At 40.0% G+C, this 26,170-nt stretch overlaps 1 protein-coding gene across 2 annotated transcripts in view; it reads left to right on the top strand.

Annotated features, from left to right (window-relative positions):
• The window catches only part of ahnak (AHNAK nucleoprotein), a 33,036-nt gene extending 7,078 nt beyond the window's left edge, over nucleotides 1–25,958 (top strand). Inside the window, exons 2-6 of one of the 2 annotated variants that reach the window (XM_079892271.1) lie at nucleotides 5,100–5,161; nucleotides 5,443–5,599; nucleotides 5,824–6,029; nucleotides 6,302–9,035; nucleotides 9,387–25,958. In XM_079892271.1, coding sequence (XP_079748397.1) covers nucleotides 5,443–5,599; nucleotides 5,824–6,029; nucleotides 6,302–9,035; nucleotides 9,387–25,486 — 19,197 coding nt within the window. In that variant the 5' untranslated portion in view covers nucleotides 5,100–5,161 and the 3' untranslated portion in view covers nucleotides 25,487–25,958. Of the gene's footprint in view, nucleotides 1–5,099; nucleotides 5,162–5,442; nucleotides 5,600–5,823; nucleotides 6,030–6,301 lie in introns of both variants that reach the window. The other variant, XM_079892270.1, reaches the window with a different exon arrangement.
• Nucleotides 25,959–26,170: the final 212 nt, after the last annotated feature.

The following is a 26,170-nucleotide window of genomic DNA, read 5'->3' on the forward strand; positions in this document are numbered from 1 at the left end:
ACAGAGGAGTTGTTTCCCACATGAATTGGCCTTCTAAAACTTTTCATTAAATGAAATGAAAAACTACTGATCCTCCTTTTTTTTTTCATGTAAGATAAGAGTGGATAATGATGTTTGATAATTTGGTTTTCTGTGAAATTAAATGAACGAAATGACTGCGTAGTTTAGTCTCCAGTGTCTTCGGCCATACCATGTGACTAGTGGAGCTTTTAGGCGATCAAATGAGGATTTGCACATGATGTTTGCTTTCCTGTGAGAAATTTACATGAACTTTAATTTTGCTTGTGGCAAGTGACAGTTTCATGGCATTGGCATGGTTACTATGAATGGCTTGCTACATCTCACTTGGTTTTAGTTTACAGTCATCTTGAATTACTTCATGACATCAACGATGCAAACAAAGGCCTAGGTGACAGTGTGAGAATTTAACTTACTGATATATACGTATTTAATTTTAGACAACTGAAATTGTCATTTAATTAAACGCATTCAAATCTGAGAATGATGTGCAATTTCGCTCTTTCTGTCAATGTTCAAACAGATTCCCAGTGTTTAGAGCACAGGGTGGATTTGCAGTCATGTGAGAATGAGTTTATTTTGAGGGAGTGATGTTGGTAATTGTATTTAACAATAGCAATCAAACTTGGAATTTAAACACAAAGCTAATTGTGTGTTTCTGCCTAGGCAAAAACTATTCAGACAATTATTAAACAGAAACATCCAGAGGAAATATTTAAGCTTGTGCAGACACTTAAGCTCCTGTCTTGCAAAGGAAAACTTGCTGTGTTGTGTGCTCATATTGTAACTGTTTCAGTCACTGTCGCCCTCTTAGGGCAAAGCAAAGTATAAAACCAACTAGGGTGGGGCTGCATTTTTTAAGGAAAAGGGAAATGAAATCTATCTGATTCACTAGCTTAAGGTCTCGAAACCATGCAAACTAAACTATATATATATATATATATATATATATATATATATATATATATATATTAAGAGCTTTTCACTTTAAAAGATAACAGGGTGGTGGTTGTTTTATTCCTTTTCCACTGAATGTACATTTTGTAATTGACCGTTTTAGAATGGTCGGACAGTTTGATGCATGGAAATATTTGGAAAATACATTGCTTTCTTTCAGAATATAACGGAAGATGAGAGAGAGTTTGAGCTTTAGCCTCGGCAATTCAGTAGGTTCCCTTATCCTCCCGGAATTAAATTACATTTTTGCAACATTTTATTTGATCAATTTGCTTGGAATGTTAATGCTAAATAGAATTATTACAGTGCACTTAAACCTGTCAAACCTGATATGATTTTATAGTAGGTGCATTCTAAATGATGTTAATAATTAAATCCATTAAACTTTTTAGATCTTAAAATTATTTTAGAATTAAGATTTGCACTCATTGTATTGTTAATCATAAATTCCACCTTGAGGGTTGCACAACCCTACCTACTGTGAGAAGTATGACACTCCTTATGCACGTCTGTTTTCTCTCAATGTAGGCAGACCAGTCGTTAAGAGGTGCTCTTTCCTATTGCCACAGTCTAGTTTGTCAAGACAGTGGTTTTCCTCAATGCTGCAAAATATGCTTGCTTGAAAAAACATATTTGATTTATGTCTTAATGAATAGAAGAAAAAAACTTCAATATCCATGTTCATTTGTTCAGATGTCTTTGGTGTGAATGCTCCTAGTGCAGTCAGACCATCTCAGGAGGTACTCTGAGTGTAAAGTGAGGTTGGCTTATAACGTGTTTAAAACATCAGCTACTGTATAAGACCAACTAGAAGCTTCTGCTAATCATTTGCTTTGACAGCGGACTGAATGAAAGCATCAGCGGTAACGCCTACTTGCCTTTCAGCAATAACTACTTGGTGTATGTTATGTCACCTAATTAGGATTCATGGGCCAAGCTGTTTCTTTTCAAATCTACTAAGTCAATTTTTAAAACTGTTAAATCCAGGAGTTTCCTTTTTGCTTGTTTTGTTTCAATGTCTTACACACTATAGTAAGTTGCTCTTTGTTTCTAGACCTCAAAGCTTGGGTCCTTTAGGTCCTCATTACAACTCAACAGTTAACAAAGATGTTTTCTATTTCATTGCTGAAGTCTTATGGTTGCACAAACACTTGCGGTATTATGAAGTAGCCTATCTGCTTACATGAATCATATCAGGTCATATGATTTTGGGTGAGAGCCAAACTTTAAGCAGATACTCTCCAAATAATGCTCTAGTAGTGTCATCGTTTATACTCTTGTGAAATCTAAAGGTTGCCTCACAATCACATATGGTCGTTTGAGATGTGCCTGCTGGGGCACAAATAATGTATTATACACTGGTTTAGTGGCATGTTATGTGCTGCTGTTGCCTCTGATTGTTCCACATTTCAGACATGGATGTGCAGATGTGCCTTTTTTACCTTTCACAGAGTTTGCTCCTCCTGAGATGCATTATGAGGAATCTGTCGGAGCTGTGAGAACAATTGCTGCACAAATAGCACTTTAGATCATATAGTTTTAAAAAAGGGTGAAGGAAGTGGAACATGTATAAATCGGTGGTACAAGATTGAGTGCAGGGTGTGGCATCATGTTAAAGGGATAGGTAACCAAACAGTTGATGGTAGCCATTGGCTTCCATAGTAGGACAAAAAATAAACTATGGAAGTGAATGACTACCGTCAAACTATCTGGTTACCAACATTCTTTAAAACATCTTCTTTTGTGTTCAGCAGAAGAAAGAAACTCATGCAGGTTTCAACAACTTGAAGGTGATGACAACATTTTCCTTTTTGGGTGAACTATCCCTTTAAGAGGCAGAACGTATAACTAGCTGGGAGTGAAATAATAAGCTTTTGCAGTGCTTGCTAGGGAGTTCTTGGGTACACAGCACTGTAGGTTTTCCCCTTCTCCTTTCATAAATACTGGCTTTAGCCAAGAATAATAAGGATTTTTTCCTGGCTTTGGTTTCACAGCTTCCATGTCTCATGCTTTACATGTCTCCCACTGTGGACTTTGTTTTACTGAAATTGCATGCACACTGTAAAAAATTATATGATCAATAAGGTATGACAACATGTGTTTTTACATTGCTTTTACTCATTAAAAAAGTTGAAATTGCTTAACTTATTTTGATAAGTTATACAAGATTCAACTAATTTTTTTTTAAGTCAGACTCAAGTCAGTTTGATGTAATTTAAGTTGAAATGACTTAAACATCCAAGTTGATTGTATACTAAATTTAAGGCAGAATTATTATTATTTTTTGTCACAACCTGTGACAGTCACATAATAAAATCTAATATACAAGCCTTGTAATCTTTCATTGCATGGCACAGTGTTTTTTTTCTCTTCAGTGTTGTTTATAATGTTGAGGCTGTCTATCCCCTTAATATTTATCCGCCTCTCTGATAGTCCTTTAGCATACGTAGAATATTTTGTGTACAATTCAAATGGGTCGCAAATGTTTTGTGGTCTGTGCCGTGGTATCGAGGGAAGCCAGATTGACTCTCTCAAATTATCTTTTCTGTACTGTCCTGCCCTGTCTTGCCTGGAGAACAATGGTCAACATGGACTCAAAACCAGGCCTCTTTCTCCCCATATTTAGTGGGAGGCAAGTGTTATTTATAATTTAAGGGGGAGGGAATGTTCTCATTCTAGAAAGTAAACAGAATTTCTCCGGTCCATTATGATGAATCTTTTTAGAGTCCCTATTCCCAGAAGAGAGACTGTACATTTTTAAAGCATATATCTTATAAAGGTGAATTATCAACTTTTAGAATTACTTTCTTATTTAAGAATATATAACATTAAACATGATCTAAGAGTATATACTTTTCTTACTTATAGATGAACTTAAAACTAATATAGACACAGACTAAAACGCAGAATAAGCAACAACTTTAACTGATTTATTTAATTCTTGAATAACCATAAACCTTTGCAGTTCCTTGACCATTGCTGAAAGAGTAAATATATTTAAATTTATATAATTAACTTTATCTATCATTGCTCAGTTTCATGAATAGTTGAGAGTTTCACTCTAGCCTTCAATATTTTTCAGCACTGTATTCACACCTTTTATTTTGAGTGTATATTCCTTCAGTAATCCACTATGGTCAGGCTTTTTTCAGAAGCAGGTATACTTACTATTTTCAAGGGAGCATTCAGGTATACTTGAATAACTCTCATATATGATCCCACCAAATTCATGATCACATGAGACAAAGCTTCTTTCCGTTTTAGTCTACAGATTTGACTTTGCTTTTGCTACAACAATTCGTTTTTTTTCCTTTTGATTTAAGCAGCATGCTGCTAATGGCTATGCACTTTTTTTTCTCTTTCAGCATGTGCCCAATTTCTCATTATTTCCTCAGATTCTAGAGATTTAAAAATGCTGGATCTAATTAGATATTTTGTAGCTGTTATGTTATTTTATATTTATATTATGTTACTGCTATTACATACAGTTATTCTGAGATCATACAAGAAAATAAATTCAGTGCCGCTGTATCAAGTATATAATTTATAATTAAAATAACTTTATTTGAAAATGTTTAGTGAAATATGCAAGTAGGTGTTTTCATATCCAAAAGGTCCTGTGTAATTGTAGTGTGGATGAGATTGTGAGGGGGGTGAATATCTCTAAAACAAATAACTTATTGTTTTGAAAGCTGGAATGCCAGGCCCACATTTCAGCTAAATAACTCCATGTTAAGCAATGCTCATCAAGTAAAAGCCACCCTGCTCTGCAAGCTACAGTTTGATATTCATTTTAAGGATATCAGATGGTTTTAAATATGTTTAAGCTGTATACTAAACTGAGCCTAATACATTTAGTGACTGTAGCGTTTGGCTTATTTGCAATACATAAGAAGTTATTGCTCTTGTTGTGAAGTGTTTTATGCTGTTCAGTGCTTTGTGTCAATGCTGAAGAAATACAAGGGATACAGATCTAGTTTTTCAGTTCAAACTAGAAATATGTGTTAAGTTCCCATAGAGAAATCATGCTTGTTTAATCAACTTTTTGTTGGAGATTGTATTGCCATCTAGTGGTCACAGATTGTTCCTCATTTACATTTGTTTTTTTGTGTGTCTGTATTAAGGAAAGAACAAGTGCTGACACGGTCCACACTAGGGGGCAGGCGAAGAAGCAACACATTTAGAGGTATACTGAATGAATAGATGCATGTTATTGCTATGTGATGTTAATAGCTACATGTAATTTACAGCATAGCAATTGGTGAAAAAGTTTTGTATAACATTTTTAGATGATTGCTTGTGATCATTTATCTCTCATTCAAAACTTTTGCCTATTAACTCAATCAAAACTGCACATTAGGCAACATATACCTAGTATATTTTGTATTGTATTATAACAGTTCTACTCTGTTTTATTGTGTTTTTTCTCATTTTATTTATTTATTGATTATTTGTATTTTTTTAAAGATGGCTGACGAGCAGGAAACAAGGGAAGTGCTTTACCCACAGTGGATGGGCCCTGATAAGCATGGGCTCACCATAGAACAAAAAGGTCAAGGAGAGATTTTTGTCACAGAGGTGAAAGAAGAGTCCCCTTCTGCTCATACTGGAAATGTATATGAAGGTATGTAGTTAAAATACCCTGCATGCTCTGATGTATTGTGCAAACATTTAGAAAATCTTATTTTCTAATATTTCTAGAATGTTTGATACTTAGAGCAACATTTGAGCAGCATTCCCTTTTTTGGTGTTGAGCTATTGTCTGTCAGCTAATGCTCTTGTAGTTCTTCCTAATACAATTTACATATTGTTTAGTTTGAACTTTCCATGTACTGCCCTTTGTAACAGGTGACCAAATTGTGGGGGCCACCATTTACTTTGACAACATGAGCTCAGAAGAAACAGCTGAGCTACTGAAGACTCTAAACCGACATAAGGTTGGACTAAAATTACAAAACAAGACTGGAGACAAGTCACCTTGCCGCTCTCCAATGGGAACATTGTCGTGGGAAGGACGTGGAGGGTTAGGAGGCTCTAGTTCAGACATTCTCCTGGTAATGTGCCCTCAGTTGTTGGTCCATGTGCTATATGGTACCAGCACCATGACCATGTGAACCATACATTTTATTCATTTAAAATGTTGTTATTCAGCATTGGTACACATTGTATTAGAAAAAACATTGTTACAGTCAGTGTCAACTGATTTTAGTTTCATCAGTATTTCCAGATTTAACCAATTTAACTTTTTTTGGTATATTTGTTTCTTACATTTAAATTTCACACAGACATGGAATATCATAGTAATATTGTCATTCCTTTACTTTAGAGTGGAGATGACGAAGACTACAAAAGAATCTTCACTAAGAAGATTAAACCTAGACTGAAGTCTGAGGATCTTGCTGAGGGTGTTGATGTGCGTACAGAGCGTCACAGCAGCACAAGCAGTGATGGTTGCACCGTTACTACAATCACTCGGAGAATAACTACCTACACTGTGGACATGCCAGGGGGGACTAGTGAGCAGATTGATTCCTCAAGCCCTGAGTACAAAATTCAGGTTTTGCAGCATGAGCAGTCGGAGGGGGACTCTTCTCAAATCAGATTACCACATAGTAGTCTTGTTAGCTGTGCACACGGAGGTATAAAAATGGGGGACATATCTCTTGGCGGGCCCCATATCACTGGCTCCTCTGTGAAGCACTGTAGCACAGGATCTATCACACCAACAGGTGAATTAGATGGTAGTGGGAGAGAGATTGGATTTAATGTGTCAGACACTGGATTGTCAGGGGGAAAAGGACAGAGGATGATAGAACGTTTTGGAAGGACTGAAACTTCTACAGGCAGTAGTTATCTCTCTGGCAAAGTAACCATGGGGTTAGACAAAGAAGTGGGAAATGTTTCTTCTCCAATGGAAGCTGGTTTTAAAGCATCAAGTGTGATAAAAGAAACTGGGTTTGCTACAGTTAAGGACCCTGCTCTGAACACTCGTGTTTCAGGTTTTTCCATTAGTGGAGATTCAGGGGGCAGTTTTGGCAGGGAATCTTTGTCTGAAGTGCTTAAGGATGGGTCTGCTGATAAAACCAAATTGTCTAAATTTAGCATAGATGTTCAAGGGCCCAAGGTAAATATTAAACATCCTGAAGCTGAAATCAGCCAGGGTTCGGATTTTGCCATCCCAGATGTAGACGGTAAAGTCAAGTTACCAAAAGTTGAAACTAGTGGATCGGTTGTTCACGCAGAGGAAATTGGTGGTGAACTCAGGATATCCCATGTGAAAGAACCACAATTTGGAACTAAACCGTTTACTGTAGAAAGTCCTAAAGTGATTTATAACAATCAAAATCTTAAAGATGTTAGTCAAAGAGGTTTTAGCATAACTGGCAATCAGGATCTGTCAGCTTCATCATTTAGAGTGAAAGGCACTAATTTGGAGGGCTCCAATTTGGGCACTGATGTAAAACTGTCCTCATTTGGACTTAAAGATCCAAAGTTTCAGGTACCTGATACAGTAGTAAGTCTCCCTGAAGCTAATGTTAAAATTACACAACCAGATATGGACATCAGGGGTCCAGAAAAACACACTGAAGGACATGAGGGTAAAGTCAAAGAAGCCAAATTTAATGTGCCATCGATCTCTGGTCAGGGAACTTATATGCCACATGTGGACTTAAACCTGAAAGGACAAAAAGTGAAAGGAGATGTTAATGTGTCCGTTCCAAAGGTTGAAGGGAACATTATGACACCAAAATTTGATATTAAAGAATCAGATCGTGAGAGTGCTAAGGGTGACCTTACGGTTTCAAAGGTAAAAATGCCCTCATTTGGAATGAAAAGTTCAGAAGTGAAGGGTCCAAATGTTGAGCTAAATCTTGCAAAAGCAGAAATGGAGATTAAAGGAAAAGATGTAGATATCAATACTCAGCTTAACATTGAGGGATCTGATAGAAAAGTTAAAGACAGCAATGTCAAGATAACATCAATTTCCGGTCCAAAGGTTTCTATACCTGATGTGAACTTAAACGTGAAAGGGCCAACACAGAATGTCTCTACTCTAAAAGTGAAAGGAGATATTAAAGCACCGAATGTTGAAATTGGCCCTGACAGTGAGGATTTTGAGGGTGGTTTTAAGCTACCAAAAATCAAGATTCCCTCCTTTGGAATCAAAGGTCCAAAAGTGGAGGCACCTGATGTTGACATACATTTTCCCAAAGCAGACATGGAAATTAAAGCTCCAGATGTGGATATCAAGGGTCCAGAGCTTGACATTGAGGGACCTGATGGAAAAATCAAGGGCTCCAAATTCAAGATGCCATCAATCTCTGGTCCAAAGATTTCTATGCCAGATATAGACTTAAACCTAAAAGGTCCAAAACTAAAAGAAGTTGACGTGTCTGTTCCAAAAGTGGAAGGAGCTATTAAAGCACCAAATGTTGAAAGTGAAGGCCAAGACCTTGAGGGTCCAGAGGGTGGTTTTAAGATGCCAAAGATTAAAATGCCATCATTCGGGATCAAGGGTCCAAAAGTGGAGGGGACAGACGTTGATGTGAAAATCCCTAAAGGCAATATTGAGCTTAAGGCACCAGATGTGGATATTAAAGCTCCAGAGCTTGACATTGAGGGACCTGATGGAAAAATCAAGGGCTCCAAATTCAAGATGCCATCGATCTCCGGTCCGAAGATTTCCATGCCAGATGTTGACTTCAACCTGAAAGGCCCAAAACTTAAGGGTGATGTTGACGTGTCTGTTCCAAAATTGGAAGGAGATATTAAAGCTCCTAAAGTCAATATTGAAGGCGCCGACATTGACATTGAGGGACCTGAGGGAAAAATAAAGGGCCCCAAATTCAAAATGCCATCTATGTCTGGCCCAAAGATTTCAATGCCAGATCTTGATTTCAACCTGAAAGGTCCAAAACAAGGTGATGTTGATGTGTCCGTTGCTAAAGTGGAAGGAGATATTAAAGGACCAAAAGTTGAAATTGAAGGCCCAGACCTCGAGGGTCCTGAGGGTGGTTTTAAGATGCCAAAGTTCAAAATGCCATCATTTGGAGTTAAAGGTCCTAAAGTGGAAGGCCCTGATGTTGACATCAATCTCCCAAAAGCAGATGTTAATGTTAAAGGACCTGAAATTGACATCAAAGCTCCTGATCTTGACATTGAGGGACCTGAGGGGAAAATCAAAGGTCCAAAGTTCAAAATGCCTTCCATATCTGGTCCAAAGATCTCTATGCCAGATGTTGACTTCAACCTGAAAGGGCCAAAACTCAAAGGTGATGTTGATGTGTCCATTCCTAAAGTGGAAGGAGATATTAAAGGACCAAAAGTTGAAATTGAAGGCCCAGACTTTGAGGGTTCTGAGGGCGGTTTTAAGATGCCAAAGATCAAAATGCCATCATTTGGAGTTAAAGGTCCTAAAGTGGAGGGCCCAGATGTTGACATCAATCTCCCAAAAGCAAATGTTGATGTTAAAGGACCTGAAATTGACATCAAAACTCCTGATCTTGACATTGAGGGACCTGAGGGAAAAATCAAGGGCCCCAAATTCAAAATGCCAGCTATGTCTGGCCCAAAGATTTCTATGCCAGATGTTGACTTCAACCTGAAAGGCCCAAAACTCAAAGGTGATGTTGATGTGTCCATTCCTAAAGTGGAAGGAGATATTAAAGGACCAAAAGTTGAAATTGAAGGCCCAGACCTTGAGGGCCCTGAGGGCGGTTTTAAGATGCCAAAGATCAAAATGCCATCATTTGGGCTTAAAGGTCCTAAAGTGGAGGGCCCTGATGTTGACATCAATCTCCCAAAAGCAAATGTTGACGTTAAAGGACCTGAAATTGACATCAAAACTCCTGATCTTGACATTGAGGGACCTGAAGGGAAAATAAAAGGTCCCAAGATCAAAATGCCTTCTATGTCTGGTCCAAAGATCTCTATGCCAGATGTTGACTTCAACCTGAAAGGTCCAAAACTCAAAGGTGATGTTGATGTGTCCATTCCAAAAGTGGAAGGAGATATTAAAGCACCAAAAGTGGAAATTGAAGGCCCAGACCTTGAGGGTCATCAGGGTGGTTTTAAGATGCCAAAGTTCAAAATGCCATCATTTGGAGTTAAGGGTCCTAAAGTGGAGGGCCCAGATGTTGACATCAATCTCCCAAAAGCAGATGTTAATGTTAAAGGACCTGAAATTGACATCAAAACTTCTGATCTTGACATTGAGGGACCCGAGGGGAAAATCAAAGGTCCCAAGCTCAAAATGCCATCTATGTCTGGACCAAAGATTTCTACGCCAGATGTTGACTTCAACCTGAAAGGCCCAAAACTCAAAGGTGATGTTGATGTGTCCGTTCCTAAAGTGGAAGGAGATATTAAAGGACCAAAAGTTGAAATTGAAGGCCCAGACCTTGAGGGTCCCGAGGGTGGTTTTAAGATGCCAAAGATCAAAATGCCATCATTTGGGCTTAAAGGTCCTAAAGTGGAGGGCCCTGATGTTGACATCAATCTCCCAAAAGCAAATGTTGATGTTAAAGGACCTGAAATTGACATCAAAACTCCTGATCTTGACATTGAGGGACCCGAGGGGAAAATCAAAGGTCCGAAGTTCAAAATGCCTTCCATGTCTGGTCCAAAAATCTCTATGCCAGATGTTGATTTCAACCTGAAAGGTCCAAAACTGAAAGGTGATGTTGATGTATCAGTTCCAAAAGTTAAAGGTGACATCAAAGCACCAGAAGTAGATATCAAGGGCCCAGAGCTTGACATTGAGGGTCCTGAAGGGAAAATCAAGGGCCCCAAATTCAAAATGCCATCTATGTCTGGACCAAAGATTTCTATGCCAGATGTTGACTTCAACCTGAAAGGCCCAAAACTCAAAGGTGATGTTGATGTGTCCATTCCAAAAGTGGAAGGAGATATTAAAGCACCAAAAGTTGAAATTGAAGGCCCAGACCTTGAGGGTCCCGAAGGTGGTTTTAAGATGCCAAAGTTCAAAATGCCATCATTTGGAGTTAAAGGTCCTAAAGTGGAAGGCCCAGATGTTGACATCAATCTCCCAAAAGCAGATGTTAATGTTAAAGGACCTGAAATTGACATCAAAACTCCTGATCTTAACATTGAGGGACCTGAGGGAAAAATCAAGGGCCCCAAATTCAAAATGCCATCTATGTCTGGCCCAAAAATTTCTATGCCAGATGTTGACTTCAACCTGAAAGGCCCAAAATTCAAAGGTGATGTTGATGTGTCCGTTCCTAAAGTGGAAGGAGATATTAAAGGACCAAAAGTTGAAATTGAAGGTCCAGACCTTGAAGGTCCCGAGGGCGGTTTTAAGATGCCAAAGATTAAAATGCCATCATTTGGGCTTAAAGGTCCTAAAGTGGAGGGCCCTGATGTTGACATCAATCTCCCAAAAGGAAATGTTGATGTTAAAGGACCTGAAATTGACATCAAAACTCCTGATCTTGACATTGAGGGACCTGAGGGAAAAATCAAGGGCCCCAAATTCAAAATGCCATCTATGTCTGGCCCAAAGATTTCTATGCCAGATGTTGACTTCAACCTGAAAGGTCCAAAACTGAAAGGTGATGTGGATGTATCAGTTCCAAAAGTTAAAGGTGACATCAAAGCACCAGAAGTAGATATTAAGGGCCCAGAGCTTGACATTGAGGGTCCTGAGGGAAAAATCAAGGGCCCCAAATTCAAAATGCCATCTATGTCTGGCCCAAAGATTTCTATGCCAGATGTTGACTTCAACCTGAAAGGCCCAAAACTCAAAGGTGATGTTGATGTGTCCATTCCAAAAGTGGAAGGAGATATTAAAGCACCAAAAGTTGAAATTGAAGGCCCAGACCTTGAGGGACATCAGGGTGGTTTTAAGATGCCAAAGTTCAAAATGCCATCATTTGGAGTTAAAGGTCCTAAAGTGGAGGGCCCAGATGTTGACATCAATCTCCCAAAAGCAGATGTTGATGTTAAAGGACCTGAAATTGACATCAAAACTCCTGATCTTAACATTGAGGGACCTGAGGGAAAAATCAAGGGCCCCAAATTCAAAATGCCATCTATGTCTGGACCAAAGATTTCTATGCCAGATGTTGACTTCAACCTGAAAGGCCCAAAACTCAAAGGTGATGTTGATGTGTCCATTCCTAAAGTGGAAGGAGATATTAAAGCACCAAAAGTAGAAATTGAAGGCCCAGACCTTGAGGGTCCCGAGGGTGGTTTTAAGATGCCAAAGTTCAAAATGCCATCATTTGGAGTTAAAGGTCCTAAAGTGGAGGGCCCAGATGTTGACATCAATCTCCCAAAAGCAGATGTTAATGTTAAAGGACCTGAAATTGACATCAAAACTCCTGATCTTAACATTGAGGGACCTGAGGGAAAAATCAAGGGCCCCAAATTCAAAATGCCATCTATGTCTGGCCCAAAGATTTCTATGCCAGATGTTGACTTCAACCTGAAAGGCCCAAAACTCAAAGGTGATGGTGATGTGTCCATTCCAAAAGTTGAAGGAGATATTAAAGGACCAAAAGTTGAAATTGAAGGCCCAGACCTTGAGGGTCCCGAGGGTGGTTTTAAGATGCCAAAGTTCAAAATGCCATCATTTGGAGTTAAAGGTCCTAAAGTGGAGGGACCAGATGTTGACATCAATCTCCCAAAAGCAAATGTTGATGTTAAAGGACCTGAAATTGACATCAAAACTCCTGATCTTGACATTGAGGGACCCGAGGGGAAAATCAAAGGTCCCAAGTTCAAAATGCCTTCCATATCTGGTCCTAAGATCTCTATGCCAGATGTTGATTTCAACCTGAAAGGTCCAAAACTGAAAGGTGATGTTGATGTATCAGTTCCGAAAGTTAAAGGTGACATCAAAGCACCAGAAGTAGATATTAAGGGCCCAGAGCTTGACATTGAGGGTCCTGAGGGAAAAATCAAGGGCCCCAAATTCAAAATGCCATCTATGTCTGGCCCAAAGATTTCTATGCCAGATGTTGACTTCAACCTGAAAGGCCCAAAACTCAAAGGTGATGTTGATGTGTCCATTCCAAAAGTGGAAGGAGATATTAAAGCACCAAAAGTTGAAATTGAAGGCCCAGACCTTGAGGGTCCCGAGGGTGGTTTTAAGATGCCAAAGTTCAAAATGCCATCATTTGGAGTTAAAGGTCCTAAAATGGAGGGCCCAGATGTTGACATCAATCTCCCAAAAGCAGATGTTAATGTTAAAGGACCTGAAATTGACATCAAAACTCCTGATCTTAACATTGAGGGACCTGAGGGAAAAATCAAGGGCCCCAAATTTAAAATGCCATCTATGTCTGGCCCAAAGATTTCTATGCCAGATGTTGACTTCAACCTGAAAGGCCCAAAACTCAAAGGTGATGTTGATGTGTCCATTCCAAAAGTGGAAGGAGATATTAAAGGACCAAAAGTTGAAATTGAAGGCCCAGACCTTGAGGGTCCCGAGGGTGGTTTTAAGATGCCAAAGTTCAAAATGCCATCATTTGGAGTTAAAGGTCCTAAAGTGGAGGGACCAGATGTTGACATCAATCTCCCAAAAGCAAATATTGATGTTAAAGGACCTGAAATTGACATCAAAACTCCTGATCTTGACATTGAGGGACCCGAGGGGAAAATCAAAGGTCCCAAGTTCAAAATGCCTTCCATATCTGGTCCTAAGATCTCTATGCCAGATGTTGATTTCAACCTGAAAGGTCCAAAACTGAAAGGTGATGTTGATGTATCAGTTCCGAAAGTTAAAGGTGACATCAAAGCACCAGAAGTAGATATTAAGGGCCCAGAGCTTGACATTGAGGGTCCTGAGGGAAAAATCAAGGGCCCCAAATTCAAAATGCCATCTATGTCTGGCCCAAAGATTTCTATGCCAGATGTTGACTTCAACCTGAAAGGCCCAAAACTCAAAGGTGATGTTGATGTGTCCATTCCAAAAGTGGAAGGAGATATCAAAGCACCAAAAGTTGAAATTGAAGGCCCAGACCTTGAGGGTCCCGAGGGTGGTTTTAAGATGCCAAAGTTCAAAATGCCATCATTTGGAGTTAAAGGTCCTAAAATGGAGGGCCCAGATGTTGACATCAATCTCCCAAAAGCAGATGTTAATGTTAAAGGACCTGAAATTGACATCAAAACTCCTGATCTTAACATTGAGGGACCTGAGGGAAAAATCAAGGGCCCCAAATTCAAAATGCCATCTATGTCTGGCCCAAAGATTTCTATGCCAGATGTTGACTTCAACCTGAAAGGCCCAAAACTCAAAGGTGATGTTGATGTGTCCATTCCAAAAGTGGAAGGAGATATTAAAGCACCAAAAGTTGAAATTGAAGGCCCAGACCTTGAGGGTCCCGAGGGTGGTTTTAAGATGCCAAAGTTCAAAATGCCATCATTTGGAGTTAAAGGTCCTAAAGTGGAGGGCCCAGATGTTGACATCAATCTCCCAAAAGCAAATGTTGATGTTAAAGGACCTGAAATTGACATCAAAACACCTGATCTTGACATTGAAGGACCCGAGGGGAAAATCAAAGGTCCCAAGTTCAAAATGCCTTCCATATCTGGTCCAAAAATCTCTATGCCAGATGTTGATTTCAACCTGAAAGGTCCAAAACTGAAAGGTGATGTTGATGTATCAGTTCCAAAAGTTAAAGGTGACATCAAAGCACCAGAAGTAGATATCAAGGGCCCAGAGCTTGACATTGAGGGTCCTGAGGGAAAAATCAAGGGCCCCAAATTCAAAATGCCATCTATGTCTGGCCCAAAGATTTCTATGCCAGATGTTGACTTCAACCTGAAAGGCCCAAAACTCAAAGGTGATGTTGATGTGTCCATTCCAAAAGTGGAAGGAGATATTAAAGGACCAAAAGTTGAAATTGAAGGCCCAGACCTTGAGGGTCCCGAGGGTGGTTTTAAGATGCCAAAGTTCAAAATGCCATCATTTGGAGTTAAAGGTCCTAAAGTGGAGGGCCCAGATGTTGACATCAATCTCCCAAAAGCAGATGTTAATGTTAAAGGACCTGAAATTGACATCAAAACTCCTGATCTTAACATTGAGGGACCTGAGGGAAAAATCAAGGGCCCCAAATTCAAAATGCCATCTATGTCTGGCCCAAAGATTTCTATGCCAGATGTTGACTTCAACCTGAAAGGCCCAAAACTCAAAGGTGATGTTGATGTGTCTATTCCAAAAGTGGAAGGAGATATTAAAGGACCAAAAGTTGAAATTGAAGGCCCAGACCTTGAGGGTCCCGAGGGTGGTTTTAAGATGCCAAAGTTCAAAATGCCATCATTTGGAGTTAAAGGTCCTAAAGTGGAGGGCCCAGATGTTGACATCAATCTCCCAAAAGCAAATGTTGATGTTAAAGGACCTGAAATTGACATCAAAACTCCTGATCTTGACATTGAGGGACCCGAGGGGAAAATCAAAGGTCCCAAGTTCAAAATGCCTTCCATATCTGGTCCAAAGATCTCTATGCCAGATGTTGATTTCAACCTGAAAGGTCCAAAACTGAAAGGTGATGTTGATGTATCAGTTCCAAAAGTTAAAGGTGACATCAAAGCACCAGAAGTAGATATCAAGGGCCCAGAGCTTGACATTGAGGGTCCTGAGGGAAAAATCAAGGGCCCCAAATTCAAAATGCCATCTATGTCTGGCCCAAAGATTTCTATGCCAGATGTTGACTTCAACCTGAAAGGTCCAAAACTCAAAGGTGATGTTGATGTGTCCATTCCAAAGGTGGAAGGAGATATTAAAGCACCAAAAGTTGAAATTGAAGGCCCAGACCTTGAGGGTCCCGAGGGTGGTTTTAAGATGCCAAAGTTCAAAATGCCATCATTTGGAGTTAAAGGTCCTAAAGTGGAGGGCCCAGATGTTGACATCAATCTCCCAAAAGCAGATGTTAATGTTAAAGGACCTGAAATTGACATCAAAACTCCTGATCTTAACATTGAGGGACCTGAGGGAAAAATCAAGGGCCCCAAATTCAAAATGCCATCTATGTCTGGCCCAAAGATTTCTATGCCAGATGTTGACTTCAACCTGAAAGGCCCAAAACTCAAAGGTGATGTTGATGTGTCTATTCCAAAAGTGGAAGGAGATATTAAAGGACCAAAAGTTGAAATTGAAGGCCCAGACCTTGAGGGTCCCGAGGGTGGTTTTAAGATGCCAAAGTTCAAAATGCCATCATTTGGAGTTAAAGGTCCTAAAGTGGAGGGCCCAGATATTGACATCAATCTCTCAAAAGCAAATGTTGATGTTAAAGGACCTGAAATTGACATCAAAACTCCTGATCTTGACATTGAGGGACCCGAGGGGAAAATCAAAGGTCCCAAGTTCAAAATGCCTTCCATATCTGGTCCTAAGATCTCTATGCCAGATGTTGATTTCAACCTGAAAGGTCCAAAACTGAAAGGTGATGTTGATGTATCAGTTCCAAAAGTTAAAGGTGACATCAAAGCACCAGAAGTAGATATCAAGGGCCCAGAGCTTGACATTGAGGGTCCTGAGGGAAAAATCAAGGGCCCCAAATTCAAAATGCCATCTATGTCTGGCCCAAAGATTTCTATGCCAGATGTTGACTTCAACCTGAAAGGTCCAAAACTCAAAGGTGATGTTGATGTGTCCATTCCAAAGGTGGAAGGAGATATTAAAGCACCAAAAGTAGAAATTGAAGGCCCAGACCTTGAGGGTCCCGAGGGTGGTTTTAAGATGCCAAAGTTCAAAATGCCATCATTTGGAGTTAAAGGTCCTAAAGTGGAGGGCCCAGATGTTGACATCAATCTCCCAAAAGCAGATGTTAATGTTAAAGGACCTGAAATTGACATCAAAACTCCTGATCTTAACATTGAGGGACCTGAGGGAAAAATCAAGGGCCCCAAATTCAAAATGCCATCTATGTCTGGCCCAAAGATTTCTATGCCAGATGTTGACTTCAACCTGAAAGGCCCAAAACTCAAAGGTGATGTTGATGTGTCTATTCCAAAAGTGGAAGGAGATATTAAAGGACCAAAAGTTGAAATTGAAGGCCCAGACCTTGAGGGTCCCGAGGGTGGTTTTAAGATGCCAAAGTTCAAAATGCCATCATTTGGAGTTAAAAGTCCTAAAGTGGAGGGCCCAGATATTGACATCAATCTCCCAAAAGCAAATGTTGATGTTAAAGGACCTGAAATTGACATCAAAACTCCTGATCTTGACATTGAGGGACCCGAGGGAAAAATCAAGGGCCCCAAATTCAAAATGCCATCTATGTCTGGCCCAAAGATTTCTATGCCAGATGTTGACTTCAACCTGAAAGGTCCAAAACTCAAAGGTGATGTTGATGTGTCCATTCCAAAGGTGGAAGGAGATATTAAAGCACCAAAAGTTGAAATTGAAGGCCCAGACCTGGAGGGTCCCGAGGGTGGTTTTAAGATGCCAAAGTTCAAAATGCCATCATTTGGAGTTAAAGGTCCTAAAGTAGAGGGCCCAGATGTTGACATCAATCTCCCAAAAGCAGATGTTAATGTTAAAGGACCTGAAATTGACATCAAAACTCCTGATCTTAACATTGAGGGACCTGAGGGAAAAATTAAGGGCCCCAAATTCAAAATGCCATCTATGTCTGGCCCAAAGATTTCTATGCCAGATGTTGACTTCAACCTGAAAGGCCCAAAACTCAAAGGTGATGTTGACGTGTCCATTCCAAAAGTGGAAGGAGATATTAAAGGACCAAAAGTTGAAATTGAAGGCCCAGACCTTGAGGGTCCCGAGGGTGGTTTTAAGATGCCAAAGTTCAAAATGCCATCATTTGGAGTTAAAGGTCCTAAAGTGGATGGCCCAGATGTTGACATCAATCTCCCAAAAGCAAATGTTGATGTTAAAGGACCTGAAATTGACATCAAAACTCCTGATCTTGACATTGAGGGACCCGAGGGAAAAATCAAGGGCCCCAAATTCAAGATGCCATCTATCTCCGGTCCAAAGATCTCTATGCCAGATGTTGACTTCAACCTGAAAGGGCCAAAACTGAAAGGTGATGTTGATGTATCAGTTCCAAAAGTTAAAGGAGACATTAAAGCACCAGAAGTAGATATCAAGGGTCCAGAGCTTGACTTTGAAGGACCTGAGGGAAAAATCAAGGGTCCCAAATTCAAGATGCCATCAATCTCCGGTCCAAACATTTCTATGCCAGATTTTGACTTCAACCTGAAAGGGCCAAAACTGAAAGGTGATGTTGATGTAGCTGTTCCAAAATTGGAAGGAGAAATTAAAGGACCAAAAGTTGAAATTGAAGGCCCAGACCTTGAGGGTCCTGAGGGTGGTTTTAAGATGCCAAAGATCAAAATGCCATCATTTGGAGTTAAAGGTCCTAAAGTGGAGGGCCCAGATGTTGACATCAATCTCCCAAAAGCAGATATTGAGGTTAAGGCACCAGATATGGATATTAAAACTGCAGAGCTTGACCTTGAGGGACCTGAGGGAAAAATCAAGGGCCCCAAATTCAAGATGCCATCAATCTCCGGTCCAAACATTTCTATGCCAGATGTTGACTTCCACCTGAAAGGCCCAAAACTCAAAGGTGATGTTAATGTATCTGTTCCAAAAGTTAAAGGAGACATTAAAGGTCCAGAAGTAGATATCAAGGGCCCAGAGCTTGACATTGAAGGACCCGAAGGAAAAATCAAGGGCCCAAAACTGAAGATGCCATCAGTATCTGGTCCTGAAGGTCCTAATGTTGAGGTCAATATTCCGGAAGCAAATGTGAAAAAGCCAAAGTTCAAGATGCCAAAATTTAAAATGCCAAAATTTGGTTTTAAATCACCCAAAGGAGATATTGATGTTAATGTGCCTAGTAGTGATGTCAGTATTAAATCACCAGACATTGACATCAAAACCCCTGATCTAGACATTGAGGGACCTGAAGGAAAAATCAAAGGTCCCAAGTTCAAAATGCCTTCTATGTCTGGTCCAAAGATCTCAATGCCAGATGTAGACTTCAACTTGAAAAGTCCAAAAGTCAAGGGTGATATGGATATCTCTGGACCCAAGATTGCAGGTGACATAAAGGCTCCAAAAGTGGACATTGAAGGTCCTGATTTTGATATAGAGGGCCCAGAGGGTGGCTTGAAGATGCCTAAATTCAAAATGCCATCATTTGGATTCAAAGGACCTAAAGTAGAGGGCCCAGATGTTGACCTCAGTCTCCCAAAAGCAAATGTTGATGTTGAAGGACCTGATCTTGACATCGAGGGACCTGAAGGGAAAATCAAAGGTCCCAAGTTCAAAATGCCATCTATGTCTGGTCCAAAGATCTCTATGCCAGATGTTGACTTCAACCTGAAAGGTCCAAAACTGAAAGGTGATGTTGACGTGTCCATTCCAAAAGTGGAAGGAGATATTAAAGCACCAAAAGTTGAAATTGAAGGCCCAGACCTTGAGGGTCCTGAGGGTGGTTTTAAGATGCCAAAGATCAAAATGCCATCATTTGGAGTTAAAGGTCCTAAAGTGGAGGGCCCGGATGTTGACTTTAAGACTCCTGATCTTGACATTGAGGGACCTGAAGGGAAAATAAAAGGTCCCAAGTTCAAAATGCCTTCTATGTCTGGTCCAAATATCTCTATGCCAGATTTAGACTTTAACTTGAAAAGTCCAAAAGTCAAGGGTGATATGGATATCTCTGGACCCAAGATTGCAGGTGACATAAAGGCTCCAAAAGTGGACATTGAAGGTCCTGATTTTGATATAGAGGGCCCAGAAGGTGGCTTGAAGATGCCTAAATTCAAAATGCCATCATTTGGATTCAAAGGACCTAAAGTGGAGGGCCCAGATGTTGACCTCAATCTACCAAAAGCAAATGTTGATGTTGAAGGACCTGATCTTGACATTGAGGGACCTGAAGGGAAGATAAAAGGTCCCAAGTTCAAAATGCCTTCTATGTCTGGTCCAAAGATCTCTATGCCAGATGTAGACTTCAACTTGAAAAGTCCAAAACTGAAAGGTGATGTTGACGTGTCCATTCCAAAAGTGGAAGGAGATATTAAAGCACCAAAAGTTGAAATTGAAGGCCCAGACCTTGAGGGTCCTGAGGGTGGTTTTAAGATGCCAAAGATCAAAATGCCATCATTTGGACTTAAAGGTCCTAAAGTGGAGGGCCCGGATGTTGACTTCAAGACTCCTGATCTTGACATTGAGGGACCTGAAGGGAAAATAAAAGGTCCCATGTTCAAAATGCCTTCTATGTCTGGTCCAAATATATCTATGCCAGATTTAGACTTTAACTTGAAAAGTCCAAAAGTCAAGGGTGATATGGATATCTCTGGACCCAAGATTGCAGGTGACATAAAGGCTCCAAAAGTGGACATTGAAGGTCCTGATTTTGATATAGAGGGCCCAGAAGGTGGCTTGAAGATGCCTAAATTCAAAATGCCATCATTTGGATTCAAAGGACCTAAAGTGGAGGGCCCAGATGTTGACCTCAATCTCCCAAAAGCAAATGTTGATGTTGAAGGACCTGATTTTGACATTGAGGGACCTGAAGGGAAAATAAAAGGTCCCAAGTTCAAAATGCCTTCTATATCTGGTCCAAAGATCTCTATGCCAGATGTAGACTTCCACTTGAAAAGTCCAAAAGTCAAGGGTGATATGGATATCTCTGGACCCAAGATTGCAGGTGACATAAAGGCTCCAAAAGTGGACATTGAAGGTCCTGATTTTGATATAGAGGGCCCAGAAGGTGGCTTGAAGATGCCTAAATTCAAAATGCCATCATTTGGATTCAAAGGACCTAAAGTGGAGGGCCCAGATGTTGACCTCAATCTACCAAAAGCAAATGTTGATGTTGAAGGACCTGATCTTGACATTGAGGGACCTGAAGGGAAGATAAAAGGTCCCAAGTTCAAAATGCCTACTATGTCTGGTCCAAAGATCTCTATGCCAGATGTAGACTTCAACTTGAAAAGTCCAAAAGTCAAGGGCGATATGGATATCTCTGGACCCAAGATTGCAGGTGACATAAAGGCTCCAAAAGTGGACATTGAAGGTCCTGATTTTCATATAGAGGGCCCAGAAGGTGGCTTGAAGATGCCTAAATTCAAAATGCCATCATTTGGATTCAAAGGACCTAAAGTGGAGGGCCCAGATGTTGACCTCAATCTCCCAAAAGCAAATGTTGATGTTGAAGGACCTGATTTTGACATTGAGGGACCTGAAGGGAAAATAAAAGGTCCCAAGTTCAAAATGCCTTCTATGTCTGGTCCAAAGATCTCTATGCCAGATGTAGACTTCAACTTGAAAAGTCCAAAAGTCAAGGGCGATATGGATATCTCTGGACCCAAGATTGCAGGTGACATAAAGGCTCCAAAAGTGGACATTGAAGGTCCTGATTTTGATATAGAGGGCCCAGAAGGTGGCTTGAAGATGCCTAAATTCAAAATGCCATCATTTGGATTCAAAGGACCTAAAGTGGAGGGCCCAGATGTTGACCTCAATCTCCCAAAAGCAAATGTTGATGTTGAAGGACCTGATTTTGACATTGAGGGACCTGAAGGGAAAATAAAAGGTCCCAAGTTCAAAATGCCTTCTATGTCTGGTCCAAAGATCTCTATGCCAGATGTAGACTTCAACTTGAAAAGTCCAAAAGTCAAGGGCGATATGGATATCTCTGGACCCAAGATTGCAGGTGACATAAAGGCTCCAAAAGTGGACATTGAAGGTCCTGATTTTGATATAGAGGGCCCAGAAGGTGGCTTGAAGATGCCTAAATTCAAAATGCCATCATTTGGATTCAAAGGACCTAAAGTGGAGGGCCCAGATGTTGACCTCAATCTCCCAAAAGCAAATGTTGATGTTGAAGGACCTGATTTTGACATTGAGGGACCTGAAGGGAAAATAAAAGGTCCCAAGTTCAAAATGCCTTCTATGTCTGGTCCAAAGATCTCTATGCCAGATGTAGACTTCAACTTGAAAAGTCCAAAAGTCAAGGGTGATATGGATATCTCTGGACCCAAGATTGCAGGTGACATAAAGGCTCCAAAAGTGGACATTGAAGGTCCTGATTTTGATATAGAGGGCCCAGAAGGTGGCTTGAAGATGCCTAAATTCAAAATGCCATCATTTGGATTCAAAGGACCTAAAGTGGAGGGCCCAGATATTGACATCAATCTCCCAAAAGCAAATTTTGATGTTAAAGGACCTGGAATTGACATCAAAACTCCTGATCTTGACATTGAGGGACCTGAAGGGAAATTAAAAGGTCCCAAGTTCAAAATGCCATCTATGTCTGGTCCAAAGATCTCTATGCCAGATGTTGACTTCAACTTGAAAAGTCCAAAAGTCAAGGGTGATATGGATATCTCTGGACCCAAGATTGCAGGTGACATAAAGGCTCCAAAAGTGGACATTGAAGGTCCTGATTTTGATATAGAGGGCCCAGAAGGTGGCATGAAGATGCCTAAATTCAAAATGCCATCATTTGGATTCAAAGGACCTAAAGTGGAGGGCCCAGATGTTGACCTCAATCTCCCAAAAGCAAATGTTGATGTTAAAGGACCTGAAATTGACATCAAATCTCCTGATCTTGACATTGAGGGGCCCGAAGGGAAAATCAAAGGTCCCAAGTTCAAAATGCCTTCCATATCTGGTCCAAAGATCTCTATGCCAGATGTTGATTTCAACCTGAAAGGTCCAAAACTGAAAGGTGATGTTGATGTATCAGTTCCAAAAGTTAAAGGTGACATCAAAGCACCAGAAGTAGATATCAAGGGCCCAGAGCTTGACATTGAGGGTCCTGAGGGAAAAATCAAGGGCCCCAAATTCAAAATGCCATCTATGTCTGGCCCAAAGATTTCTATGCCAGATGTTGACTTCAACCTGAAAGGCCCAAAACTCAAAGGTGATGTTGATGTGTCCATTCCAAAAGTGGAAGGAGATATTAAAGCACCAAAAGTTGAAATTGAAGGCCCAGACCTTGAGGGTCCCGAGGGTGGTTTTAAGATGCCAAAGTTCAAAATGCCATCATTTGGAGTTAAAGGTCCTAAAATGGAGGGCCCGGATGTTGACATCAATCTCCCAAAAGCAGATGTTAATGTTAAAGGACCTGAAATTGACATCAAAACTCCTGATCTTAACATTGAGGGACCTGAGGGAAAAATCAAGGGCCCCAAATTCAAAATGCCATCTATGTCTGGCCCAAAGATTTCTATGCCAGATGTTGACTTCAACCTGAAAGGTCCAAAAATAAAAGGAGATGTTGATGTGTCTGTTCCTAAAATGGAAGGAGATATTAAAGGACCAAAAGTTGAAATTGAAGGCCCAGACCTTGAGGGTCCTGAGGGTGGTTTTAAGATGCCGAACATCAAAATGCCATCATTTGGACTTAAAGGTCCTAAAGTGGAGGGCCCAGATGTTGACATTAATCTATCAAAAGCAGATGTTGATATTAAAGGACCTAAAATGGACATTAGAACTTCTGATCTTGACATTGAGGGACCTGAGGGCAAAATCAAAGGTCCCAAGTTTAAAATGCCTTCCACATCTGGTCCAAAGATCTCTATGCCAGATGTTAACTTAAATTTAAAAGGCCCCAAATTCAAGGGTGATATGGATGTTTCTGTACCAAAGATAACAGGTGACACAAATGCTCCAAAATGGGACATTGAAGGTCCTGATATTGATATAGAGGGCCCAGAGGGTGGTCTAAAGATGCCAAAAATCAAAATGCCTTCATTTGGAATGAAAGGCCCTAAAATGGAGGGTCCAGATGTTGACATCAATCTCCCAAAAGCTGATTTTGATATCAAAGGACCTGGAATTGATGTTAATGCTCCTGATCTTGACATTGAGGGACCTGAGGGGGGTTTAAAACATGTTAAATTCCCAAAATTCAAAGGGCCCAACTTTGGAATAAAGTCTTCAGGTGGCAGTCTTTCAGTACCTGAAAAAGACATTAAGGCGAGCGGTGATGTCAACATTAGTGGACCAGATGCTAACATCAAGGTTCCAAAAACCAAGAAATCTAAATTTTCACTTGGAGTTAAGAGCCCAAAATTAGATGCAGATATTCCTGATGCTGGTGGTAGTTTAGAAGGACCTGACATGAACATAGATGTAAAAGGAAAAAAGGGTAAATTCAAATTGACCAAAGGGAAAGGGAAGTCTAAAACTGTTGATGGTGATATGAAGACTGAAATTGTCAAGTTGGAGACAAATGAACCTGATTTACAGTTGAAGTCAACCAAAGTAAAGAAACCTTTTTTTGGAAAGTTACATTTTCCTGATGTGGAATTTGACATTAAATCTCCAAAAGTTAAAGGTAGTTCATCTGGAACTATAAAATCATCTGATGTTGATTTGCCATCTGCAAGCCTTAAAACTGATATTCAGACACCAGATGCTAGTTTGGACAGTCCGGATTTCAAAACAAAAGGGGGGGAAATAAAAATGCCAAAAATCAGCATCACTGGCTCTAAATTAAAAACCCCTGAACTGGATGTTAGAGGTGGAACATTGGAGACCTTGCATTCCCCAGGTGTCAGTGTAGCAGGATCAGGCATTAATGGAAAAGGCAATGTTAAAATTGATATGGAAGGAAAAACACAGGGGACAGTGCAGTCTGTAAATGTCCATGGTGTGGCTTTAGATGCTGATTTAAATCTCACTGAACGAAAAGGAGTAGAAGGGAGCATTGAAATACCAGGCTTTAATGTGAGGGGACAAAAGGGAGTGGCTGCAAGTGGGTTAGGCATGAAGCCAGATGCATCATTATCTGGGGTTGAGTACCCAGAAGGTAATGTAACCTTTCCTAAAATCAAAGTACCAAAGTTTGGTGTTGCATTGCCTAAAGTAGAAGGAAGAGAGATGGGTGTAGATGTAGGTTCAGGTGAATTGGCTGCTGGTGTTAAAGTTAGTTCCCAAAGTCTAGAAATGCAGAGCACTGATATGAAAAGCAGCGGTGGAAAAATGAAAGTCAAAATGCCAAAATTTTTCAAATCTAAATCTAAAGGTGGCAGTGCAGCTGATCTTTATGTTGAGGGAGAAGATGCTGATCTTACCACTAAAGGTGGTGCAAATGTGTCTAAGGAGTTAAGTCTTAGTTCTGGGGAATTGATAAGTGGCAAGTTGGCAGTAGAGGGAAGCTCTGGATTTAAGGTTTCGCCAAAGAGTAAATCTGCCTCCCTTGATTTCTTCAAAAAATCACGACATCACTCATCCTCTGTAAGTGATGAGGGAGGTTTAGCAGGTTCCCCTGTTTCTACTGAAGGGCACTTACAGGCTGAGGGTGGCAACATTTCAATAGATGGTGGAGAAACAAAAGGCAAAAAAGGAAAGTTGAAGTTTGCAACAATTGGAGGTTTTAGCTCAAAAAGTAAAGGTTCATATGAAGTGACAGATGAAAGTGAGGTTAGGATTGAGGGTGCTGGTGGAGTTGCTCAGCCTTTAAAGAAGTCCAGAATGTCGTCGTCATCTAGCAGTGATAGTGGTTCAAAAGGTAGTTTTCGGTTACCACAACTCGAAATAGCCGTTTCGCCAAAGAAATAGTTTTTACACTAGTATATATATACACAGTACATTCACAATTTTTTTTTATTTTTTTTTTTATTTTTTTTTGTCAGTCTTGATGACTACATGTAAATCTGTCTTTCATTTAAACAATAGTGCACTGTTTCTTCAATTTCCACAAATGTTCTTTACAGGCATTGATATTTTTTGAATCACAATTTAACTGTAAATAAGAGAAATCTGTTATGTAATTTTAATTCTTTTGTTTTGTAGATAGGAATTTCATGTCCAATCCAACAATGTGTGTAGTTGATATAAAATGTTCTGCATCTAGCTTTGAGTTGTCATCTGATAACTTGTTATATTTTTGTACCTTTGAAAGTTTTGGGACTCTTGTCCTTTCTAAAATTGTCTGGATACATTTACACACAAGAGGCATGATTTTACTTTTGAAAGGATTTTATGACTTCAACTTCATTTATATATTTAGTGATGTATCATGTACTCATCACAGATGAATAACTAATTACAACAGTGATAAACCTGAAATAATTTGTAAGCACAATGAAGTTTAAGGGCTGTACAAACTGTAAATAAATTGATTCAAAATAGATACATTTGATAACATAACATTGTCTCCCAAATAATATAACACTTCAGATATTATGGAATTTACACAGAGATTATAATCTTCTAAAGTATTTATATCTAAGACTGTCTTTT

This window comes from Squalius cephalus (genome assembly GCF_949319135.1).
Source record: "Squalius cephalus genome assembly, chromosome: 14".
Lineage (NCBI taxonomy): Eukaryota > Metazoa > Chordata > Actinopteri > Cypriniformes > Leuciscidae > Squalius > Squalius cephalus.